The 20,301-nt window shown below is 44.9% G+C and overlaps 1 protein-coding gene across 5 annotated transcripts in view; it reads left to right on the top strand.

Moving 5' to 3' along the window:
* LOC124613880 (homeobox protein homothorax) overlaps positions 1 to 20,301 on the top strand; it is a 998,899-nt gene that overhangs the window by 815,954 nt on the left and 162,644 nt on the right. For all 5 annotated transcript variants that reach the window (XM_047142615.1, XM_047142617.1, XM_047142614.1 and 2 more), the window contains one exon: positions 9,202 to 9,278. In XM_047142615.1, coding sequence (XP_046998571.1) covers positions 9,202 to 9,278 — 77 coding nt within the window. The remainder of the gene's footprint in view (positions 1 to 9,201; positions 9,279 to 20,301) is intronic.

The following is a 20,301-nucleotide window of genomic DNA, read 5'->3' as shown; positions in this document are numbered from 1 at the left end:
GGCAGGCGTGTGCACATTACCCCCCTCACAATGATGTATCGCAGCGACGGTCACACGGTCGATGGATCGATCAGTCAATCAATCAATCAGTCAGCCTGCTGCAAGCCAATCAGTGCAGGCGGCTCGGCTGCTGCTCAGGCGACGGACGTCTCGACACAAATGCGCGTTTATGTCGCGACTTTTGGCGCCCTTTTCACTCCCGGGGCCCTTTTTAATCCGCGACCGGCGATCTCCGACAAGAAGATTAACGTAATAACACAGATTGATATATAAATAATCCCGAGCAGCGCATAGTAAATACCGGCCGGAGCCTTCGGGACTTAGCCTGGCAACGCAGGACGGGGGTTAGAGAGAGAGAGAGAGAGAGAGAGAGAGAGAGAGAGAGAGAGATCGTTGCTATAGGTTATCGTTATGAAACGTTTCCAAATACCGGTGCGAGTCCGCTCGGCGCAGGAGATAAGTGGATTAGCTGGCGCTTGTGAAGATAACGTGTGCAGGAAAAAGTGCGACTGGTCATCTGTGTGCCTGTCCACGTATTTGCGTGTACGCGAGTATGTGTATACTCATTTGGGCAGGCGAGTGTGTGGGACACAGAAAGAGGCCCAGCTGTGCGCTACGATTGCGTTAGGGCACGGGGTGCGTGGGGGGAGGGGTTGGAAGGGGAGGGGGGGCCCGCTTGCGCAGAAACAGAGCAGGGCAGACGGGACGGGATTAAGCCTTTTGCACTGGAAGGCTGCTAATCCCTCGAGTAATAACTTTTGTCCAAATGTTATCTTACCGGCCTAATCCGAGCGCACACAAAAACACGCGGTGTCGCATATGTAGGCTGGCCGCGCCGGGTCGGGTGACTGCGCCCCCCGTATTGACGGATTACGCGGGCCCCGATAGCGCCGGGCGGCCTGCTCCGCTCGGCCCGGCGTGTTTGTTTCGTCTCGGAAAATCGGCGCCGTTCCGCGCCGCTATCTGGCGACGCACCTGCCGCTCGCCGCGTCCTTTTGTGGCGGGCTCTGCGCGACGCCCAGGGATTTGGCGAGGCTCTGCTCTCGGCGGCGTGACGTGTATCGACAGCCGCGATACCGGCTGTGCCCGGCCAGACTGCGACTACCTGCGGAAGCGCTCCGCCGCGCGGGACCTGCCTCTGAGACTTCGCCGTCAGTCCCTGCATCCAGCTACTTCAGAAATCGATGCGCGCCTCCAGTTCAGTCTTTCCTGCAAGTACATCGCTTGCTTTGCGGAACAAGTCTTCCTAATCGCACGTTACCTTCACAGCACCCCGGCAATTGAGTTCACCGATTTCTGACTTTCACAAACAGCAAAAATCAAGTGTACTCGCTCCCATTCATCCACTATCTATTATGAATATAAATTGGCTGCAGCGTTGCGGCAGCAGATCCCATCTTCAGGAGTGTCGTTCCATGTACGAACAATAACGATTTTTGTTTATCTCCATAGATTATACCTTTTGTTGCGTCATGAAGAGAATTCGAGCAACATCACTCATACAAATGTGAAGAAAAATAAGTGGCATGTTTTTTTGTTTCTCAAAACCTTATGTAAATTATAATAAAATTGTACTGATGTTCATTCAGTCCTTGTTGAAGGCTTAATTGTTAATAGTGTGCTTAGAGTGTTATCCCGAGTTGTCTTTCTCAATTTTATGCACAATATTTCGACGACAGATTCAGCAATATTCTTCAGGCGTTGCGAGTTTCGCTGTTATGTGTACTCGCTGCCTGGACTCTAACCAGAAAAATAGACAAAAAAAAGCACACTGTCAATCAATCAGTCGCGCGTAGATAACCTAATAAATCACATTAACGTTGTGTATAAAACAAAATAAATCCTTCCGTCACGCCCACAATTATTTTATTGTCTTTATGTAATCCTCCGTGGGTTCTGTTTTCCTGTTTTCAGACCGATACAGTACGTTTTTGTGGGACGGGCTGTGCGCATACACGTATTCTAGTAGGTTGTCAAAATCAATTTCCTTAATAAAAACTTATGTTCTTGGACCAAAGAAAAGCAGAAATCTATGCTCTAACGGACTGAAGCGGAATATTTTCAATCTTATTATTATTTTTGGATGACAAAAACTTTGTAAGAAAATACAGACACAATTAGAACCACTATATCTGCAGCAGATGATCAGTCACTCATTAATTACACTGCTGTAGGCACTTTAGTAGCTACACAAATCGTGTATTTAATAAACAGAGAAAGAAATACTGACAGCCTGACAGAAATAACGAGCTTTCGATTGCTGTTGAAGGAATAGTGTGTGAGAAGAACAAGTTTAACTATGGCATAAATAAAATCAATGTTACTATTCAAATCATGGACAAGATCTGTAGCAATCCTAGCAAAAAAATGGCTCTGAGCCCTATGGGTCTTAACTTATGAGGTCATCAGTCCCCTAGACTTAGAACTACTTAAACCTAACTAACCTAAGGACATCACACACATCCATGCCCGTGGCAGGATTCGAACCTGCGACCGTCGCGGTCGCGCGGTTCCAGACTGTAGCGCCTAGAACCACTTGGCCACTCCGGGCGGCCAATCCTAGCAAAAACTGGAAAACAGAACTTAAGAATTTTTATAGTAGGAATAAATTTCAGTGCATCTGTTTTTGAGTAACGAACTGAATGTGACTAAACTCAAGAAATGGAGGACATCCGGTTTTTAGAAGACCGAAATAAGAGTGAAGTACTTTCCTTTAAGCTAAACTATTTGGAGCCAACCACGATTTTCCGCAGGCGAAGAAATTAAGATATACGGAACATAGGCAACTGGCCGTGTCAGTTTCAAGCACTAAGTCCGGGATTCGGCTTAAGCGATAGAGGGGAGAAAGGAAAACATAATCTGGACTAACAGGTGAGGATTCGAACTCCGTTCCGGCCGAATACGAGAACAGGCGCAACCACAGTGTCACCTTATTCGGTTACTATTTGCCCGAAATGGATAGCTACCGAAATATCGAATATACTTTAGATACACTGTCAGAGTACTCCTCTAATGTTTTAAGAGACAGGAAAGTAATGACGCCATAGTGTCACGCGTTGCTATGTTAGTAAGACCCTCAACAGAAGTACTACTTCAGTGGTGAGAGTGACCAACAAAGCCTCCCCTACCACGGGGTTTGTTTTGCCGGTAACTAAGGTAGGTCGCATTCTTCCCCCAAGAGATCGACCCCGCTTCCTTGCCAATCGTTCCCCGTCCCTCTGAGATTGTTTACAAATCCGAGGCCGCGAGTCAAAGGCATTCTCGGAAGCGATTTATCAGCACGGCACATTCGTTCCGGGGTGAGCTGCGCCTTCAAATATTAAAGCAGCGGGGGATGGGCTCAACGGCACAAAGCAGCCGCGCTGAAATAGTAACGCAAGACGAGGAGAGCCGACATCTTGCAGAAGTTACGTTCCTCTTCTAGCGGAGCAGATAGCCTTAAATGTATAAAAACTAGCATTTCTCTTTTCTCTTTAAGGTCTCTGTTACGTATTTCTCTCTCTCTCTCCCTCTCCCTCCCTTCTCTCCCCCCTCCCCTCTCCCCCCTCCTCCTCCTCCTCCTCCTCTCCCCCTCCTCTCTCCTGCCCCCCCCCCTGCCACACATACTGTGTGTGTGTGTGTGTGTGTGTTTGTGTGTGTGTCGGGGGGGGGGGGGGTATTTATTGCCTGTTGTTATTCTTACCAACGCTTCTGTTAACGTCACGCCTTGTTATTCAACAACGTTATCCTGCCTTTTGTCGTTATCTGTATTGCGTCGAAAGCGCTGAAGTACTTAACCCTGTTATCCATATTTCCTTACCTCACTTACTGTTACGTCATCGGGACGTCATGAAAGGAAAAAAGGAAGGAATATTAATGTTTAATGTCCCGTCGACAACGAGGTCATTAGAGACGGAGCACAAGCTCGGATTTGTGAAGGATAGGGAAGGACATCGGCCATTCCCTTTCAAACAAACCATCCCGGCGTTTGCTTCGGCGATTTACGGCAATCGCCGAAAACCTACACCTGGGTGGCCAGATGGGGATTTGAACCGTCGTCCTTCTGAATGCGATTTCAGTGTCACGAAAGGGGAGCGCTTCTATAGCACTTGTGCGAACCGTTCTTGTGTCCTGCTCGAGTACTTCGGACCGCCACCAGGCAAGGGTAAAGTAAGACATTGAAGCAATTCAGAGACTTTTCGCTAGATTCGTAGGTTTAATCAACACGCGAGTATTACAGAAACACTCCTTGAATCCAGATGTGAATTCCTGGAGAGAGGGCGATGTTATTTTTGCGAGACTCTATTGAGAACGTGCAGAGAACATTCATTTGCCCCTGGCTGCAGAACTACTCTACTGCCAGCAACACACATCTCGAATGAAGACCTCGAAGACAAAGTAAGAGAAATTAGGCCTCTTGCGTAGGCATATAGACAGTCGCTTCCTTTGATCCATTTGCGACTAGGATAGATAGAGGAATGGTTAGTAGTGGTACAACGTACGCGCCACCGTACGGATTACGTATGTAGATGTGGAAATTGTATATCACAGGCGTCCTTCTCGATAAACTCCGTAGATGAAGAGAGATGGCTAATTTTCACACCTATAATTAAATGGTACCATTTATGACATGCATACTATTGGCTAAATGGGTGCAAGGCTCAAACTCGAAAGGTACGGGGTTCAGCTCTCGGTCGATACTAGTAATTATTCTGTCGCTAATTGTTTCTTCCACCTCCGCCTAGTTCCACTACGGTTGGAAGTTCACATTAAACTGTAGGTCACCTTATACATGGTTGGTAAATCGGTAAATCAGTTGTGAAGTTAGAGAAAAGCGAGGGAACAAACCACAACCAGTAGAAACACGTCTGATAAAGCAATGTGACGTTGAAATCATTAATCCATTGATTGATATTTGAATCCGATCATAACGTTCTGCTGATCCGAAATATGGTGAAATTGCTAAGAAAGTGGACTCGTAAGCGGCCAGAATGTGGATGCACTCTCATCTAGGTATCAGGATTTCTATTATCCTCTGTTTCTCCAAGCCCTTCTCGCGACTGTCAGAGTGGTTCCTCCGAAAAGGTTGTACTTGTGTGTTTTCCTGTTATATGCGTGTCTGTAATCTGCTTGTAGCGACATCGTCGAGAAATTGGTGTTCAAGTTTCTCTCTGGTAACACCCATGTACATTTATTTTGATTGTTGAAATGATACATTACGCATTGTTCTGACTGAAATTGTTCTTGAACTCTTATCGATCTTGATGGATAGGCTTTACTTTGAAGCCAATTTGAAATCGACAGACTGCAGCTGCCACTGCGAGGGGTGAACATACAGGTAATCACAGTCGTCGCCTGCACCACCGTCACTGTGATTCACGCCCATTAGGAGTCGCAGAGGCAGACGCGTGCCCTTTGCCCTTTGCCCTTTGTCGCGAGGTGCGTCAGTTTGCCACGACGGCTGCAGCCACGCCCCACCGTCCTGCCGCCCTGCCCACAATGCTTTCGCCGTGGGAACCGCCGCCCAGATTGCCGCCCCAGGCCGTGGGCGGCGGCTGACGGGGCGGCGCCGTCGCGTGGCGGAAGGGACATTCCCAGTACAGCCCAGCCTTTCAACTGTTGTCGCTCGTTATTCTTGCAGTTACTGCTATTACTGGCCGTGCAATGACGCGGCTTGTTACATAGAACAACTCTTCCCTTTAACACTTGCTAAGACTCTAGCAAACCAGGTTCGCATACAGCTTAGCGTCCGGTCGGTATCGATGCTAATAGATTTCCGAGCGAAACACGCTGTTTACCATTTATTCATTTAATATGCTCGTATAAACTACTCAGTTTGTAGGTTTTATGCAGGTGGTAACCCACAGCTGTTAAAATTTTTTAAAACGTATTAATCGATATAAGTCGTTGGTTGTGCTTTTACTTTCATTTAGTAACAGTATCGATCGCACGAGCATCATGAAACGTCAGTCCAGCGTACTTAAGACATCTAACACCGTATCCTCCACAATAAACATGTTGTATTATACAGGACTTCCTAGGAGGAACGGTCAGTATTCCCCGGAAAGCCTTGCAGTACACTCAGAGCACACCATGTACAACTGCCCGTTCAGCGACCTAGTTTAATGACGAAAAGACATCTCGAACAAGGACGTTGAAAGCTACTAGGTAGACTGGGCTACAATAAAACTTCACAGAGATTTGGTAGATAAGACACATTCGTGCGCTCCACTAGCCCAGAAACAAATGTATATTAAATGTGTTCTGGCTCGGAAACCATTAGGAATAGGGCATATGTACATCTGAAGATTCTCCTTCGAAAGAGAGTTCGTGTAATATCCCTGAATGTCGACCATTCCTCCTGGAGCACCCTGTATTACTGACGACATAATACTGTGTATGCTAATTTTGCTGAATTAGAATATCATGATACACTGTTAGTAACAAAAGCTTTTTGTACAGTCATCAGATTATCTCAGCGTGTGTTTAGCGTTCACAGTTTATTTTGTTCCCGACAATATAAATTTCATATTGTAACAGTATCAGTACATTCCGCTATAGTATTTCGTCGTATACCATCTTAACGTCATCGGTCTTCCATAGAAACGATAATTTCTCTCCTTACTTGGTGCCCCACTCCTTTCGGAATGTTCGTCTCTAGAGCTTTAGATCTGTTACCCCGAATCATTACGTCATAATAATGACGGTAGCCATGGCGGCTAGGTATTTCCTTTCTTCCTGCGTCAGTTTTATGTTAGTAAGATTTTGCCCATATGATATGCAATGCAAAGCCGTATCATACTGTATCGTTCTCAACAATAATGTACAACAACACAATAGATTTATCCTGCACCATGATATCCCTCCACATAAACTTCAAATTTAGTGCAAACTTCACTCCTGGCATATTTTACAGCATAGATTTTGATGCTTCTCATTAGTACGCATCAAGTACGAATGTTCTCTTCGTACTTTTCAACCCTATGTGCATACTAGTTGCACTTTACGAGATGACAGGATATGTTTCTGTTCCTGAAGTCAGGAATGTATTTCTTAAGGGGAGCACGTTGAGTACAATCGATTGAAATATTACGAGGGCTGTACTTCTTTTCGAGGTTCAGTTGGCAGTGAAATTAAAACGAGAGTGAAAATCCGATGAAATTTTATCCAAATGTATTGAGCAGTGTCTATAGTATGCCTGTCGATCGTGTCACAGCGCAATTTTCGGTTTTGAGGGCAAAGTGAGCACGTACAGTAAATATGCCTAGAACAAAAGAACCTCCCGTCGGTTGTGGAGTTCGTGGTCTCAGTAGAGATCTTCATGCTGAGGGGTTCCTCCTGATTTCTATGCAGGTCATACAAAGTAACCGTCGTGAATGACAGCAAAGTGCTGTTACGGTGCAATAACTTTGTAGCAAGACGTACACACGTTCATGATGTAGGTGGTACCATCTGATGATCTTGTTCAGCAAGTAGATCAGGCGATTCGAGAAAATCGTCTAAGAAGGGCAATTTACAACTAGCGAAGAGAAGTGATAACTTGTCCTCCTTCATGACAGTACTCGGTCACAACGGCGACGCTCTTGCTGCATTTTCGATGGGAAGTGATTGGTCACCGACCATACAGCCCGGACTTGACTCCCTCAGATTCTCATCTCTTTTCTCACCTGAAACTCTGGCTATGAGGATAGCATTTTAGCATAGCCAACGAGGTGCAGGGCGGCTATAAAGAGAAATAGCTGAAGGTGTAGCTAAATATTGCAAATAAAATTTTTTATTTTCACTGTGGATCCCATTTCGCGACCGAAGGGACCTAAAGAAATAGCCTTGGCATGTATTTTACGTGACAGTGAGCCGGAGGCTTTGGGGCTGTGTGCATGCTTTGTGATATCGGTAGATGATAAGTTCGTAGTTTATTGATCAGTCTGGTCTTTATCAGGAATATGAATGAATGTGCGGGGACAGCTCGGTGATCCACTCAAAAATTAAGTCATTTATCCATTCCCAGAATTCACTCAACGGGACAGTAATCAGTAGGTTCTACCAATGTGGGTTACCGACAGAAATGTAGCACCCGATATTTGTTTCATTCACGTACATTTGTAGATACAATGCTCACGGAAGTAGCAGAATCCGAGTAGCCAGAGGTTAGAAATCACATGTGGGGAGAAGTGCGTGGCAGATGTGATAGTGCGGAGATCTGCAGCCCGTCCAGAAGGGCCTCGGGCCACAGTGGTGACTGGAGGTGACGCCGTCCGGGGGGGTTGCCCTGGTCAGCCACCGATGGCCTCCGCCTTGTTTTCGCAGAGGCGGCGGCAGGGGTTCGCTAAGCCCGCCGCGCCTCGCTCTCCCTCCAAACAATTACCATGATTGCTTCTGCAGGGGGAAGTAATTGCTTCATTACCCACTTCAGCTCTTGTATGCGAAGCCGCCAGTGGTCGCCGCCACTGCTGCCTTCGCCGCTGCACTTAAATTTGTGGAAATTGGATCCGTATGTGGGCGACTACTTCCATTAGGAACCCCGCCCGCCTCCGCTGCCGCCGCCGTGCCGCCACCCCCGCAGCCGTCACCCGCCCCACGGGCATCCGTAGTCGATTCTGGAGGTCGGGCAGGGACACCTGTTCTCTCTCCGCCTTGTCAATCAGCATCTGCGTCAAGCGGGCCCGCGCTCCACGTGAAAGAAAAAGGACAGAACGCGAAGAATGGAAGGTGCCTCGAAAAAAGGAGCGCCGATCCTCTCCTTCCGCATCGCCTCTCTCTCTCTCTCTCTCTCTCTCTCTCTCTCTCTCTCTCTCACTCACTGTCTCGCTCGCTCTCTCGCTCCTCACCGGCAGCTTTCTATTATTCCAGCACGTAACTTAAACCGTTTATTTTATGCGAGGAGGCTTTTGATTTTGGCCAGGTGTCCGGTTTCGCCGTATCTCGTTTCTATTGGCACGCGGGGCATTCTGTGCGTCGCGTCGTTCCCACGAGTCTGTGTAATTACAGCGATCATTGTCGTGCTGCGGCTGCTGGCTCGTTATCCTTGCACCTCGCCTACTCTCGCAGCTTCCTGCTTCGCGCCCGTCCATTATTATTCGCTCTTCTCTCTCTCTCTCTCTCTCCTCTCCTGCTGTACTGCGGCGCGGTTGTTCGCTTCGCCACCCGCGATGGGATAGCAATAGCATCTGCAGACAACTAGTGGACCACGTGACTGACTGTTGTTTCATCTTTTGATTGCAGCATCCGTACCCTTCGGAAGACCAGAAAAAGCAGCTGGCGCAGGATACGGGGTTAACGATCCTGCAAGTGAATAACTGGTGAGTAGCGCAAACTGTTTTTTTTTGCTGTCTCATTGTTAACTGTGTAAAGTAGCTTTAAGAATGAACCATCTCAGTGTAACGGGCTTAATGTACGGCCGAGAAGGAAAGTTTCGTCGAAGTTTAGGCTGAATAAACATGGAAATCTTAGTTTGTGAGTTTTGAATTTTTAGGGATATTAATTGGCTGTAAGACAAAGTGGGCAGGGTCAGCTGATGTAGCACTGAGTGAAATACAGTGTGGAGTTGGAAGCAATGACCAGCGCGTAGTCCATAGACTGCGGATTTTAGAACTCGTTTCATTGTCTGATAGCATTTGCTGATGCAACTACGTACGACCACAACTTTCATTACAAAAAGATAGCGCATCGTTTATGCACAATTTCTCATGCATTATCCTATTGCTCTGAGGTTCGTTCCTGTTCTCTTGTCTAATTTTTTTTAAATTTCATTATTAGAAACTTTTCACTGTTTATACATCTGTTGTATGCTGCCAGAATGAGAATTCTTACTATTCCTTTCACTGTATTGAAACATCTAAAAATCAACTTCGTCCCGAGAATGTCATTTAGCTATTCAGAGTTTTACTAGGTTGATTGCAGTTTTATGATATTAAATTACCAGACATATTGCGTAGTGAGTATATTTGTTAGGCCAGCATTTCTTGAGTGTGGAAATTTCGTTGAATTGTAAATATGCCTTGTCAAATACAAGTGTCATTGTAATTACTGTACAAGGTGCAATTAGTGTCTTCGGTTCGTTTTTCTTGTTTCTCCCACGCAACTTAAGACGTCTTCGTTAACTTTCAGTTATGTCCTCTAACAAGGCTGTTGACAAGGCTGAGGAGGTTGTCAGGTTTGCACACATTCATTTGCTTATTTCGCTAAAGACGAGACAAACTTAAAATCAAACTCTATTATTTTGTGAATTAAATATTTTGATTCAAGATTCAGCAACAGTGACTGTTTCTGTTATCTATCTACATAAGTTTGTTACAATTATTTCCTGTACATCTCTCTCGCAGTTTCAAAATCATGGATACTAAGGCAGATCCTCATTCTTTTGGCATAACGAGCGTAAGTCCATGCCAACTGAAACATTATCAAAGCCAAATTACTTGCTGTGTTACCAGTGACACTGCCTGCATCTATTTTTGTACATTGCCTTGAAATAAAGTAATGAAAACGATGTTTTCTGTTACCCATCATAGTTTTGCCTCCCTACACTAAAAAATAGTGTTAAAAATATTAAACTGTGGGAGATGCTTGCGTAATCAGCAAACGATTATGGCTCCTGTAGATCCCTCCTTGTATCTGCGCAGCGGTCGTTAAGCGCGAAATACCTGATGGGAGCGTCTTAAGCCATTTATTACACCACTTCGCAGTATAACACATTGCTCATAGTGCAGCGGCGAAAGTTGTCTTGCTGAGCATAAATATTGGCCGGACCTGTCAGTATTAAAATGTCCATGCGCGACGGTGTCCGGGAATCCGCAGAATTCCTGCGGCAGTGACTCAGGGTCGGGACATATATTCCAGCAGCCGTGTTTCAACACTACCGACCGGCCGGTTCTGCTAATTACTGCCCACTGTCCCCGCCGTGGCGTATATTATCGTGAAATGTACCCACTCATAGGCGCCGCCGTCCTTTGTGAGTATTATTAGACGACGAAATAAATTCAGGCGAATATCCTGTATAGGAGGCGGGTCTCGCAAATCTTATGAACTTTGGGGCGAAATACTTCGCAGATGAAAACGTCGCCATCAGAGTGACAACAGACTTAAGCCAGCTCACTCTTTAAATAAAGTTTTCCGTTGCAAACTTCAGGCCTACGGGTTCACTGACCCGAGTGTGTGTTACTGTGGTGCGGCGGCAGCTGCTGCCAAACTGTTTATCCTTCCGTTAGCACGGAATTCGTTTTGTATCAGACGTATTCATTACATCCAAGACAGAAAAGGAACATTTTTAAGTTAAAAATGCATATTTTTGTGTGTTTCGTAATTTTCCTTAAAATTAAAACCATGTCATTAGAAAAGGAGACAAAATACCAGGCACTCATGATTTATCAAACGAGTCCCAACTTTCTTTAATCTAATCTGACATGGCTGTCCTTGGTGTCTGACATTCGTTTCTCGTGACGTTGTTTTCTTATTATGTGATTTCTCATTTATGTGTCTTATTTGAATCTTATACAACTACGTATGTTGGGACTTAGTTTGAGGTGGCGTAGATCAGAAGACGTAGGTAGTAAATATGAGTAAAACACACGCACACACACACGCACACACACACACACACACACACACACACACACACACGCACGCACGCACGCACGCTAGGGAATCGTGTATCCTCTAATTGCTTTGTACAGTATGAAATATCTCTATATGAGCTGTGTGAATGTGTTCTTTACTTGGATTGCGAGGTGTTTCCCACATATAAAACCACGTGTTCACTACTTATTTAGCTTTCAAACTCGAAGACATGATACGTAATTCTACAATACTATTCGATGTTTTTTTCAGAAAATAATTTAAATATTGTAACACATTTGAAAAATACCGTTACGAAGGAGAGGATACACACATTCTTTTATTTCCAGGTACAAACACTTTTATCTGTCGAAACCAGTCAGCTGTTAACAAGTAAAAATAATCCTGCAGTGCAGGATACATGGATGGTATTTATATGCTTGTTAATTTTAGGTGTTTGGGTATTCGCAAGCGTTTTTCTGTGCCTAACGTTCTGTCATATAATACTGGAGTCATTCGCAGATGCTTTAAATACTTCGTTAACTGGTTTTTTAACTCAGCTAGTGTGTGAGCTACTTTTGCCTCTCGCTGTTGCGATCTTCAGCCCGAAAGCTGGTGTGATGCACCTGTCCACATTAGTCTATCCTGTGCAAGCCTCTTCATCCCCCAGTAACCACTGCAACCTGCATCAAATTGAACCTGCTTACTGTATTCATCTCTCCGTCTCTCTCTCTATACAGTTTTAGCACCCTTCTCCCGTTTCCCCAAAATTCCCACCAATGAGAAATTTAGCCAAACTTCGTTTTATTCGACAGGGAACATTTATACCAAATTTCATTCTAATGTAAGGTGGTCAGGTCGGGATGATTTATAAAGTAGACCCAATTGATCTGGAATGGCCCAATAAAAATTCTCTTGCGTCAGTTCTCTAACGGAAGTATGCACGCGGTGGAAGTTTGTATCTGAGAGATACGTATTACAAGTACGCAAGAAATCACCATTTGGAGTCCAAAGTGCCAGACGTTTCCGTCACCCTGTACTGGATAAAACTGAACTTCACCGACAAAATTACAACAATGTAGGCGATTTTAGAAGTGATAATTTTGGGTAATTGGAAAGTGTTTGAAAAAGTCGTCCAATTTTCACCAAAAAGGGAAACTCATTTGTTAATAAGTATAGTTTAAATTAACTAAATGAAAATCACCTAAGTGGTTCACTTTGAAACGTCATTTCAAAGTTGTGGTTAAATTTTCAAGCAAAAGATTGAAAATTGTTGTAGTTACACTGCGTTCCGTTTTGGAAAATCATATTCCAATAAATATGCGTCTGAAGTTTTGAAATGTGTTGTAGACTTGACTGGCCTGTCATACTTCGACCGTTGCGATCGAAATCGCATTCACTATTTTATCATAGAAAGATTGAAATACCGATGGTGGCAGTTCCTTGAAAGCACAGAAATTTACAGTTCCGTTTAGCCCTACTCCAAGTAGGCGATTTGTTCCGGCGATTCGACGGTTGATTTTATGTATGTTCAGTACAAACTTAATATTTCATGTCACAACCTTTGGGGAGTTTCGACAAGCACTAAATATTACGAAGCCTAGGCCTCGCGGACTTCGTTCTAGCAACGTGATGTCTGCACTGCACGTTTCACATTTCACGTGTTGAGAAACAACAGAGAAAACGGCAACAAAGGTTATAATCCTATAACTCAGTCCGTAATTCATATCATAATCTTGGTCACTGTCTTTCAATTTCGTAGCAGAGGCACTGATTCCTTCCGAACGACCCTCAGCCTTTTATCTAGTCTTTCGACGCTTTGATGACATACTGCTTCGACTACGCGTTAGATACGATGTTTTCGTATTTTTGCGGCCAAAGTACACTTTTCTCACCACTCATTCTTACTTGAAAGACAAAACTGTGTACAACAAGACCACAAATACACTATCGGAAGTCAAAACTGTACACAAAAATCAAGGTTAGAAACGATTTTTTTTTCGTACACTTATTAACGCATGCTGACGCCGAGTAAGATATTATTGTTGTGAAATGCTTCTAACTGTATCCAAGTATTACACGTAGACCGTTTCAGGTTATTCCAGGCGCTAGAGGAGGAGCTCGGAATTCCATTGAGCAGTTTTTTTCGGTGATTAGATTCTTTACCTCATTTTTAACCTCATTTTTAGAAGGTTCAAAGCGTCTTTTAAGCTAGAAAAAGATTTTTTTAACGAGATGGCGCAGTGGTTAGCACACTGGACTCGCATTCGGGAGGACGACGGTTCAATCCCGCGTCCGGCCATCCTGATTTAGGTTTTCCGTGATTTCCCTAAATCGCTCCAGGCAAATGCCGGGATGGTTCTTTTGAAAGGGCAGAGCCGACTTCCTTCCCCATCCTTCCCTAATCCGATGAGACCGATGACCTCGCTGTCTAGTCTCCTCCCTCAGAAACAACCCAACAACAATTGTGCCGGCCGCTGTGGCCGAGCGGTTCTAGGTGCTTAAGTCCAGAACCGCGCTGCTGCTAGGGTCGCAGGTTCGAATCCTGCCTCGGGCATGGCTGTGTGTGATGTCCTTAGGTTAGTTAGGTTTAAGTAGTTCTAAGTTCTAGGGGACTGATGACCTCAGATGTTAAGTCCCATAGTGCTCAGAGCTATTTTGAATAGCAATTGTGTGCCTTTGAATGGTAGTTAAGCTTCATGGATGTGGATTCAAATGATCAAAGAAAAGCATCAACTAACCATTTCATTTATATCCTTATTTATGCCAAAACGTGTTCTTCACTTCATCCCATCTTCAGTTTGCGTAATGCATTTATATCATCATCAGTATACTGATTATAACAAACAGTTAAGTGAGAATTGTTGAGTAATCATGTAGATGTAATCATTTAGAATTTTAGATGTAAATGTGCACCGAAAACAAGCTCGAACATGGCATTTCAGCAGCCGCTCTCTGGTACCTCCGTGCGATGGCCCAGTTAGAATGTCGGGGATTTGTGCGGACTCGCAGCGAACGTTAGACGGGGAAGTGAACGGAGAGCGAAGCTCGGACAGCGGACGCGTGTGCCGGCATTATGCAGCCGACAATTGCGCCAGCTTGTAGCGGGCGGCCCTCGCTGGCTGCTGGCTGCAGCACCCCCGCTCCCGGCTACAGCCGGCACATAAATGGAAAACGGATTGATTAATCGTAGTAATTACCGATCAGCTTTCCGTGCTAATTAGATCTGCTCCCCTTCCCCGCGCGTCCCCAGCGGCTGCCGGGTTGTTGCGAGCGAGAGGGCGAGGCCGGGGGAAAACAATGGCGCCCAAATGAGATTATTTGCTGAAAATGGCGATTCCTGGTCGCCGGCCGAGGGAAAAGGGTGGGCGGCGGGGGCGCCGCACCACTTGCTGCCGACGAGACCCCATGGCTGCCAACATTCGCACTCTGGCAAGAATCGCGCTCGCTGGTGATCCGGAGGAGTCCCACATGTACAAATGCAAAGTTTACCCATCTGGTATGTAACATACGTCGTAATCGGAGTAGACACTCGGATGTGGCAGGAATTCTCGCCGAAACATTCAGTAACAATTGACTCTACCGGCTGTTTTCACCTCTATGTCTTAGCGGCATCAGAGTGGTTGCCTTTTGCAGGCTTTTGATGACAACACCGGAGGTTATTCTGGTCCACTACAGTGCGGCCGGGAGCTGGTTATCTATAGACGATACACCGCCAATGAGTCACGTCTCCAAATATTCCATGGGCAAATAATACCCAAGTTTGAAATATGTATCATTTGACAGAACTAAGCTTTCGGTTCCATGTTTATATTAGAAGTGTAATTGATCCTCCTCGAGTATTCTTCGCACCCTATCCTTTGGAGCAAGCATTTCACTGTAAAGATTACGGCATATTTATTCATTAATATTCTTCCACACTCCTAAAATTTCTTGTGTGAACAATTTCTTGTGCCTTAAACGACCCAGTTTATCACAACTTTTATCCACAAAGACATATTTCTTCCACTAACGATGACTTTTTTTTCGGTACATTCGTTCTGCTCTCCTAACTATATAGACTGCTGCACCACACATTAAATGCTTTCTGCCAGTTCCTCTAACGAGTAATACTCCATTATCATCAAAGTAGTCATGAAGTCTATATTATATAGTAGTAAACTTCACCGTGGACGCATCGCAGATGGAAGTTTCTTTGTGTTGATCAAAAGGAAAATGTTTCGTAAGAAACATAAATAGTTTACAGACCCGTGCTTAACACAAACTGGTCGTTCAAGGCCTCGTAACAACTGAAATACTCATTCCCGACCTTTGATTCCTTATCTCATGATACTCAATTCGGGATCTTATGCCGTCTGTTAATTTTGACCGTATAGATATGATATTCCCTAGTTGGTAGCTATACAGGGTATAAACGATAAATGTTTACAAGTATTGCTGTGATGTAGGGGAAGTCGAAACGAGCAATTTGATGCAAGATACTTGCGATCTATCTAATCTGGAAATGACCTCCAACTGGCCTACAAAACCATCGAAGCTACTTTTCAGTATTCTCCCGCTGTCTTACGCCACAGGCTTAGTCGGTTATTTCGTTAACATTATTGATTTAAACTTTCTCATGAGGGTAACGAAAGAAAAAGAAACTTCGTCACATGTTTGCAGTTCAATTCAAACTAAACCTTTACAAGCACAGTAGTATCGCACCAAGAAGGCCAAACGAATCGATTCAGTTATTAATTTTGTGTTGTTAACTTTAACAATATTTTGAGATAAATGTTACAAAAACATCAGTTTTACATTTTGCAAGAGCTAATGCAGGGGATTTTTTAATATTCAACGACGATTTTAGCCAAAATCTCGCGCGGTGCGCATGTGCTGTGTCCTACGTGGCTTTTGTAACCCAATTTGGAGCTGTTACTCGGCTTGACAGACCGCAGGTGTCATGCATAAATTTGTTCAACTCGACTTCACCTACAGTGTGGTACGTTTGTAAACAGTTACCGTTTAGATCGTGTATGCAGTGTAAGAGGTTATTCAGATGAACCAAGTAAGTGAGGCAGCACAGTGATTAGCACTCTGGAGTCGCATTCGGGAGGACGACGGTTCAAATCCGCGTTCGGCATCCTGATTTAGATTCTCCGTGATTTTCCCAAATCGTTAGAGCCCTTAAGGCAATTACTGGGATGGTTCCTTTCAAAGGGTACGGCTGATTTCCTGCACCATCCTTCCGTAACTGTGCTCCGTATCTGACTCCGTTGCCTCTCTACCTTCAGATGAACGAAGCGGCACCAGATGAGGCTACTACAAACGACGTGTTCGCACGGTATCGAGAGCCAGGTATCATGGAATAGCTGTAGCTGTAAGTTGCCGATGTCTCCTTTCTACCTTATTCTTTTATTCGAATTATGGAGAGAGGGAATAAGATAGATGGAATAAAGCAATAACGTTTCGATTTTGCCAAAATAAAACGGCGAAATGTTCCGATTTTCCATTAGTTTCATGCGCATGCGCACACGCGCACGCACACACCCCGCTTGGTCGGACTGTGTACAAGAGCTATTCGGCAAGTAACGTCCGGTACGCCGCAAAATGGAAACTACAGTGAAAATCAGATGAAGCTTTGCATAAGTGTGTTGGGCAGTGTCTCTCATGTGCCCGTCGATCGCGTCACGTCCCTCTTTTCAGCTCTGAGCGTACAGCTTGCACGTAAAGATGCCTGGGAAAGAGTGTCTCCCGCCAAGTGTGAATGACTATGGGAGATTTCGCCTGATTTCAAGCAGCACACACAATATAACTGTCATGCATTTCCTTCTTCATGACAACTCTAGGCTGCACTCTGCAGGGGAAATGAGGACACTCCTGCATTGTTTTCGATGAGATGTGTTTGATCACCCTCAATTCATCCCCGATTTGGCTCCCTCTGATTTTGATCTCTGCTCACATGAACCGCTGGTTATGAAGACAACATTTTGGCACAGACAAATAAGCTGCAGATCAGCGTAGAGAACTGGCAAAAGGACTGGTGGCTTCTTTCTGTGACGAGGGTATTGGAAAGTTTGTACAATGCTGCGACAGAGCTGCGACTATTTGGAGAAGTAGTTGGAAAGTGCTACAGACTGTTGCAAATAAAACATCTTTCATTTACACTGTGGTTTCCGTTTCGTGGCCGATCGGATGTTACTTTCTGAATAATCCTCGTACATGTAACACACAGAGCAAGGTAGCATAGTGGTGAGACACTGGATTCGCTTTCGGGCGGACGCGCTTCAAATGGCTCTGAGCAATATGGATCTTAACTGCTGAGGTCATCAGTCCCCTATAACTTGGAATTACTTAAACCTAACTAACCTAAGGACATAACACACATCCATGCCCGAGGCCGGATTCGAACCTGCGACCGTAGCGGTCGCGCGGTTCCAGATGTAGCGCCTAGAAGCGCTCGGCCACCCCGGCCGGCGGACGCGCTTCACATCAGCGTGCAGTAATCCAAATTTCGGTTGTGTATCACTGAAGGCAAATGTCTCTCAAAAGGTTGGAGCCATTCTCTAATCCGAGTTTGTTCTCCGCCTCTAATGGTCTTGTCGTCGTCGTGGCTTTGAACCATAATCTTCCTTTCTTCCCCACACATGTACAAAAGTATGACTGATGTATACTGAGAATAAAAGATTCACGGTGTAAGTAGCCTGCTATCTTGAAGAATTCTCGGGCGTCGGTTGACGCAAGAGTGTCCGTACGATGTGAATTAGTGTAGTGGTTTCGACACGAGGGGAAGGTGGTGCGTCGGTGGCGAGGGCGGTGCGGATAGGATATCGGCGGCGACCTGATCGCGCTGTCACGACGCGGCGAGCCGCCTGCCACCCGATAGCCCGGCCGTTATCTGCGTCTTGTATCACGGCCGCCAGTTGGTTTTGCAATTCAAAGGGATTAGCCGACAGGCCGGGATTAGCGTTGTCAACAGCGCTGCCCTAGGCTGGCGCGATGCCTTGCGGATAAAGCCGTGCCCTGCCCCACGTCTTCCTAAGCAGCCGCCTACCTGGCTGCCCGCTACACAATTCTCGGTCCCTTCAGGGGCTGCTACTGTCTGCGCCACTGTTGTCCTTTCATCCATTTGTCACTAGCTGCGATGGATAATTTTTCCACTTACACCCTTACGTCATCTTCGGTCTCTTAACTGAACAGTATCCAAGTGCTTTCAACACTGCTGGGGTGATACCAACTCTACTAGAAATTCAGACAGTGTTAAAGACTTTAGCTAACTGGTAAGCTTGCTGGTGATGGATGGTTATGCACCGTCAGCTACTATCGTAAACCTGTACATAACCCGAAGGTTGATTTGAATACGACAGTGCTTAACCAGATATAGCCCTATTTGGAGTGGTAAGCCCTTGCTTTCCTTCGTCCCGAGTTATCCAGCCAGCTACAGAAAGGCCTGCTGTTTAACGCGTATTCCGAACTACCTTGGTACTCGGCGTTTTCGCCAAAGGTGAAAGAAGATATAGGTGACAGAAAAAATCCTAGGATCGACTGGGGATTGGACCCCGGGCCTTTGGATCTATAGTCTGATACTGAGCTGCAGGCTCACAAGTACGACGAAATTTATTCTGCAACAAAGACATACATAGATGGAACGGTATGAGTTTTGCTTCATGAGTATTTCACTAAATTTGTCGGTAGGGCTCATAAGCAAATGTCTGAAAGCCACAGTGTTTTATTACACAAACACTCTTCTATTGCAGCCGGCCGGAGTGGCCGAGCGGTTAAAGGCGCTGCAGTCTGGAACCGCACGACTGCTACGGTCGCAGGTTCGAATCCTGCCTCGGGCATGGATGTATGTGAAGTCCTTAGGTTAGTTAGGTTTAAGTAGTTCTAAGTTGTAGGGGACTTATGACCACAGCAGTTGAGTCCCATAGTGCTCAGAGCCATCTTCTATTGCAGATCCTACACCCTCGCTTGTTTGCGATTGAATAAGTGATCTACCCAGTCACACACTTATTCAATCCACGAGCAACTTTACCCGTAAACAAAGCATTTCGAATTGTAACAGCAACATTATACATTTTCTGTATGTCCCAGAAAAGAAGTCCATAATCAAACTGAGTTTCCTCACTTACCTCTCGATTCACCAAATCTAACTTGTTCCTTGTTATAAAGGGACATACTCTCAAACACAGACTAACTAAAATTATATTATTGTACTTTCCAACGCGGGTTAATGGTTGTCACTCATGAACGTGGTGAATAATTTCTGTTCTTTGTTTATTGTCTCAGAGATACTTTCGATTAAGCACCTGAAAAATGGAAAATGACTGTATCCGCACCGAAGCATTAGAGCGGGAAACAGTTTTTACCATTAGGTGCATCGTTATAAAAACCAATTGTTTCTTTAATCCCCTCACTGATAAATGGTATTACATGATCTTCCCTCATTATCAGTACCTATCAAAACATTGTAAAACCTTACAAAAGGAAAACATTTGACTCAAAACGTAATGCTCTAAAATGACTTTGACTTGACGGCTTATATGGTTATTGTTTTCTAAATGGTCTATAATTGTTTCTCCACTTTCGGAATTTCCACCTTCTCATCCGTAATAATTAGTTGGCGTGAAACCAGATAAATTTAATAACAGAAGACCTTTTGGGACGATGTCACTGATGGAAGTGCATCTCAGCAGTCTACTTATTCATTTCATTCTTCATAATTCTTCATTTTATTCACAAAATAGTTTTACTCACATAGTTATTGCGGTAGGTTTGACTATGCATATTACA

The sequence above is a fragment of the Schistocerca americana genome, chromosome 4, assembly GCF_021461395.2.
Source record: "Schistocerca americana isolate TAMUIC-IGC-003095 chromosome 4, iqSchAmer2.1, whole genome shotgun sequence".
Lineage (NCBI taxonomy): Eukaryota > Metazoa > Arthropoda > Insecta > Orthoptera > Acrididae > Schistocerca > Schistocerca americana.
This window is presented reverse-complemented; position numbering and strand designations above follow the sequence as displayed.